The 6,050-nt window shown below is 42.4% G+C and overlaps 1 protein-coding gene across 1 annotated transcript in view; it reads left to right on the top strand.

Moving 5' to 3' along the window:
- Positions 1–6,050, top strand: part of ZNF318 (zinc finger protein 318) — a gene marked incomplete at its 5' end in the record, with an annotated part of 54,009 nt that overhangs the window by 23,746 nt on the left and 24,213 nt on the right. The window contains 2 exons of the mRNA XM_019526708.1: positions 2,727–3,342; positions 4,171–5,616. Of these exons, the coding sequence (XP_019382253.1) occupies positions 2,727–3,342; positions 4,171–5,616 (2,062 nt within the window). The remainder of the gene's footprint in view (positions 1–2,726; positions 3,343–4,170; positions 5,617–6,050) is intronic.

The following is a 6,050-nucleotide window of genomic DNA, read 5'->3' on the forward strand; positions in this document are numbered from 1 at the left end:
GGGGGGGGTGAGTGCAGGGCCCACACTGGTGCCTGGGGCCAGGGCCAGCGGGGGCCCAGGGTGGGTGGCAGAAGCACGGGGCCCCAGGCTGGCATGTGGGGCTGGAGCTGCTGGTGGGGGAGTGAGGAGAGGTGGTGGCAATGGTAACCAATTATCTCTATTTACATTAATTCCTATGGGGAAATGGGTTTTGCTTTAGGCAGTTCTGCTTAATGCTTGTTTTTTCCAGAGCCAATTAAGAGTGCTAAGCGGTGGTTGCCTGAATGGATTCCTATTTGAAATCTCTGGGTGATCTTGTGAATCATACTTGCACTCCTTAACAGCACTAACATTGCGTGGCACCCTGTGATAGTCTTGAGAAGATACTAAGGCACCCCAAGGTGTTTTGGTACCCTGTTTGAAAATCACTGGTTTAGAGTTACCTCTCCTGAAAGGTTTGAACCAAGTCATTTGCAAGAAAGAGATCCAAAAAGTTTGAACAGCAGCCCTGAATTTCTTTAAAGGATCTGTAAGTTCTTCACACTGCAGCTAATGAGTGGGTTCACTTTTCACTTGAATAAAATAATATCCTATAACTTAGACCAGTACCAGTATTTGTTTTAACGTTTAAAAGGAATTTAAACCACACTTAACTACATCAGGTAGTGGGGTGGGGAAGGAAGTGGTGGGGGGGAAGGGATGATGACTCCTGGAGTCTCCAAGGTCCCTGGCTTCTCTTACTTTGCTTCCCAGACTCTTTCTGAAATATAATTATATTTATTTCGATGTTGATTAACAAAGGAGGGGATAATAAAGCAGTATTTTTACAAGATGTTGAGTACAGTAATCAGCTGCATATACTTTTGAGAGTGTCATTCTAACGCTGGAAAACTTGGGACGACTTTAGGATATTTAATTGATAGAAGAGATAGATATACATCTGAGCTAGCAGTTGCAGAATGCCACTTCAAGGCTTTAGCTGCTTGGTTTTGCTGTATTTAAAGGCCTAGTGTGGAATTCTGCACTTCAGAAGTATTAGTGGAGACCAGTCCTCACAGATCCTGATGCTGAGAAAGGAGCTGTTTTGGGGTAGTGCCGAACACTGACCTATCACATGCAATGTATACTGAAGCTGGTATACTTTAGCAAAAAAGGCTAAGCTGGGGTAGCGTTTAGGGAGTTCTTGTTTATATCTTACGTTAATAATCTGTCAGTTTTTTATAATTTATTTTGTCTCCTACTGTAAACTGCCCCGAGCCTTTGTTGGGAAAAGTGTCATTTGAGTCAAATAAGTAAACTAGTAAAGGAATGATTTTCTTACCTATATCGACTGTCCTACCAAAGTCTTCTCTAAAGGATTTTTTGGTGCACTGGTAAACATTCTCAGTGACAGCCCTGTTTGTGTCTCTGCAAAAGCTGAGCTAGAATTTATGTACCAGACCTTCTACTAGTACTTATCTGCATTGCTAAATTTTAAGCTGAAGTTCTGGCCCTATGTGTTCAGTATAAAATGAAACCTGTTCTGAAGAACTCGCATGAAACACCGATCTAACTACCTGATTGGTCAGGGGTGCTTATTCTGCATTCTTAAAAGTACCAATTGTGTATTCTTTTTTTAAACCAAGTATCTGGGCTTTCTTCAAAAAATGAAACCTGTTCTGTCAGGTATTCAGTTCCCTGGATTAAATCATGGCTGTCCTCCTGCAGAATGGGTTTGGAGGGACTGCTTTACTTGACAACCATCTTATAGACAGGAGGTAGAGTGCCATAAATATATCCTTCCTTGGAGGGTGGATTGACTTGTACAGTAAATTTAAATAATTTAAATTACCAAGTAGAAAGGATCAATTAAGGAATTGATTTTAACAACTTCCAATTTGTCCTTCAGTTACTTTCTAAAGAAAGATGTATTCTTGCTACTTGATAACATCAGGAAAACATTCAGATTTACAACTAAGTAGAGACTGTACACTGTATTTGGTATATCTTATTTCTGTGTAGAATGATACACTATGACTGTACATTGATTCTAAGCAATTTTGTAGCTTAATATGGAGATTCTAACTAATTTTACATTTTTAGTATGATCTAGAAGGGTGAATGCCATGTTACTTATTAGCTAGATTATAAGTTTTTTGGTCGTAATTGGTATTGAAGTTGGCAGAATTTATATATATATTTTAAACGCACAGTGATGAGGTAACATGTGAGTGATGACATTTCCTGGACTCAGGATAGATCCCAACACATGTCTTGTATTGGTAGCATAGCTCCTGGATCCCTTACAGGATCAAGCCTTTAATACAGTGCATGTTCTGTTGTGCCATATTCATAAAGCTTGGCCTCACAAGTTTGGTATTTTTCTGCTAATTTTTCATATAGAAAAGGTTGTAGCCTGTAACTTAGGTTTTTCATAGAGCTTCCTGGAGTCAGCTTATTTATTTTTATGTTTCAAGAGTTCAGTTCATAACATGTTTTGTATTTAAATTATGATTTAATTTTAAGTTTATTTGTAAATATTTTAAAGAGTTACAAATAAAGTATTATCATTAAAAATACTGTGTTTTAATAATGTTTTATCAACCTTGCTTCCTTTTCTGGAGTATTTGAGGTATTGATTTTTGGTTATTCCATGAACTCAGTATTGCAGTCTGAAACCAGTTTGGAATCTTGTTACTGCTGAGGAAGTCCAAGAGACTTTTACCCTAAGTTTCTGACCTAATTTTACTTCTCTGCCTCTCACACAGGGATGACATGGCTGATGGTCCAATATTTACCAGAGGCCTCCCATGTTCTCGAGGGCTTGAGCGCTATCCCTCTCATGAAGATCGGCCATCCAGTCCTTTCATGATGAGGCATGATGAAGATTACCGTAACAGGGATGTATACCTGCATCGGTCAGATTACAGCCCACACTATGGTCGGCGTGAAGAGCTGCCACGGGGATCTAGTAGGGATAGTGACAAACTCAGAAAACCTTCCTACCGATCAAGGTCAGAAGAGAGAGGTAGAGAAACAAAGCGCCCTCGGTACGAGAAAGATGAGAAAATGCACAGTATGAGTGGGGACCATCAAGGTTTCTCATCGGGAACGCGAAACTATCGCAGGCGAAGCCGCAGCAGAAGCCCAAATGAAGAATTCCGGGAACTTGAGCGAGCCAGGAGGAAAAAAGAAGAAGAAGAACGAAACAGAAATTTGAATCATGATCTGCCTAACAGTGACTATGCAATCCCTGGGTTAACTAGCACATTACAGTCTGCTGACACTCAGTATTTGTACAGGCCTGATGAAATACCATCCATGCCCAAAAAGTCTATCCTGAAGAAACGCGTGGAGGTGGAAGTTGAGCCCCCCCCAATACAGGTTTGATTCATATGTACTCTTATACTTCCCAGAGACATCACTTTTTGCTCCACTGCATTATTTGATCTTTAGTCTCTTGGTTTTTCTCTCTTTTGGTAGAACATATGTCCACTAGGCACAACTGGTGAGTCTGTGGGCTTCCCCCTGTTCTGGAGTTCAGCCAAGAAGCAGCAGCGCTCTTTTACCAAAGCCTTTTTGTGGTCACTTCCATTAGTTTCTTATGTTTCAGGGCATTCAAACTCAGCATATGTCTGTATGGCAGAAAACAGGACCATGCACAGACATCCTCAAGGTAGCTCATGCAGTCCAGTCTGGAACCAAAAGCATTCCATCTGTGTTACTATACCACTGCACCCAGTTTATATAACTCAACTGAGAAAGGGACTTATTAGCTTGGGTGCACCACTGTGTTGATGTGGTTTTGCTGCTCCACAATCTGGAATCACTATGTGCTGAGGTAGCTAAGGATCTCTCTGCATGACGCTGTATTGCATCTTGCTTGACCAATCAATGGTGTGCAGACAGTTCTATCATATAACTGTTTGTGGTTGAAAGTTTCAATTCTTTTATTTGCAGAGAAATGTAATCAAATATGAAGTGATTGTTTCACACACCCGTGAAAGCATGTTGATGATGTGCCGAAATTACTATGTGACATGCTTGTCTTCTCTTCATAACCTTCACACTCTTTTTTGCTCCTCCCTTAGCTATTGTAAATTTTTGACTGTAAACTCTTTAGGAGAAATGACCTTGCCCTTTTCGTTTTCACTGGATGGTGTTTAGGCCCCTCTTGGTGCGATGTGATAAATTATTCTTTTCTTTTTCTAGCCTGAAGACTTTTCAGACAATTCTACAGCCAGTAAAGATCTTCCTCTTATTTCAAGTCGCTCATCTTTGTCCCAGAATAACAACAGTACTCCTTTTGCTTCTGATGTGGAGAACTTCATCAAACGGTTTAACAAAGACTCTGCAGTAGAGACTCCAAACCAGGAGTTGCGTGATGGTTTATATGAGTGGAGCCCGCTTTCTGCACAACCCAAAGACACCTTTGCTTTTGAAGAGAAGTTTGAAAGTTTCTTAAGTCAAAAGGAGAAAACAGAACCAAAATCAGAGCCTGCAGATCGTCATGGTGACTTCCTGCTCCCTCATGAGAGAGCTAGTCAGGATGGGAGTGGTTTCTCCCGCATTCTAGGCTTAATGGCTGATTCTGCCAGTGCTCAAGAGAAGAGAAGACGCAGTTTTCCTGACATTGAGGATGAAGAGAAATTTCTTTATGGTGATGAGGAGGAAGATTCCAAACCTGAACCGGTCCCTGCTGAAAAGCCATCAGTGAGTAGTGGGAGTGAACTTGCCAGCCAGAAAGCAAGTCCACCTCCTCCTCCTCCTCCTCCTCCTCCACCACCACCTGTAAAGCTAGACGCTCTGGAGGAGTCCAAGGTTGAGTATGCAAAGATCCATGATCTGCTTAAAACTATTGGGCTTGATATTGGGGTGGCTGAAATTGGCAAACTGGCAGTCCGTACCCAGGAGCGCCTTCATGGAAAAAAGCTGGCATCTCGTTCTCCTGACCGTCGCTCTTCAGACTCCCGCAGCAGACTGGAATCATGGGAAATGCACCGCAGTGACACGCAGTCTCCAGAGTCAAGCCAGCAGCGCCGTGCATCACCGCCTGGCCCTTACCAGCCATCCACAGACACCTCATCATCTTCTCTTCAGAAATCAGAGTGCTCTAAAAGCAAAGCTGTGGGCCATGAGATCTCTGTTGGCACACCAGAAGCACCTCTTCCTACTGCACCTCTAATCCCCTCAGCACCGCCTGCCCCTGCTGGTTTGCCACCTCCCCCCACCTCTGTTTCCCAGTACCAAATTCCCAACTATCCCCGATTCAGTGCGCCTCAGATGCCACAAAACTATCCCCCTCCCACAATGGCCCCTCCTGGCTACGATGCTTATGGGCACTATATGGCTTATGCAGCCTCTGGCTGGCCTATGTACCCTCATCCCCAGCAACCTAGCCCTGCATTGCCAGAGGCTCACGGGTTGCTCACAATGACAATGACAGCAAACCCAACGCGCCCCAATCTCCGAGTGATTGAAACGGTCTCTATGGGCAATGATGCCCCTGATTTAAAGAGAGAAGACTCTGTACTTGTACCAATTCCCACTGCATCTAGTGGTCACCCCAAAGTGTCCATTCAGCTCACCTCACACTTATTCAAAAGCACCACAGAAAAGATTTCAGATGAAAAAAATCGGGCGGCTCAGAAGCAAAAGGTGAGTGTGTTACTTGGATTTGTAAGATCTTGGTTAAGCCACTCAAATTTTAAATCATCACTTGGGTTTACTGAGGTCATATCTATCTGTGTTTATTTTTCAATCTTCTTAAAAACAGCAAAGCCTTTTGGTTAGATTGCTGGTTGCTGCTGATGCTGTTGTTGCTGACACTAGAATAAAAATGATTGGTTTTCTTCACACACGTTTTTGAGGTACTTGACCATTTGAATTTTTAAACACTGAATTTACTTTAATGGAAGATTTCTAAATGTTCCTCAGATGTATTTGCTGTCCTTCCCCCACAAAAAATGTTCAGGGGGCAGTTTACAATAAAGACAAAAAACTTATAAAAGCAAAAGAAAGCATTAAAGTAAGAAAGTATAACAACACAAAGTACTCCCCCTCCCTTCTGTCCCCCCCCGTCCCCCCCCCCA

Source organism: Gavialis gangeticus, unplaced genomic scaffold, assembly GCF_001723915.1.
Source record: "Gavialis gangeticus isolate Ggan-Ray unplaced genomic scaffold, GavGan_comp1, whole genome shotgun sequence".
Lineage (NCBI taxonomy): Eukaryota > Metazoa > Chordata > Crocodylia > Gavialidae > Gavialis > Gavialis gangeticus.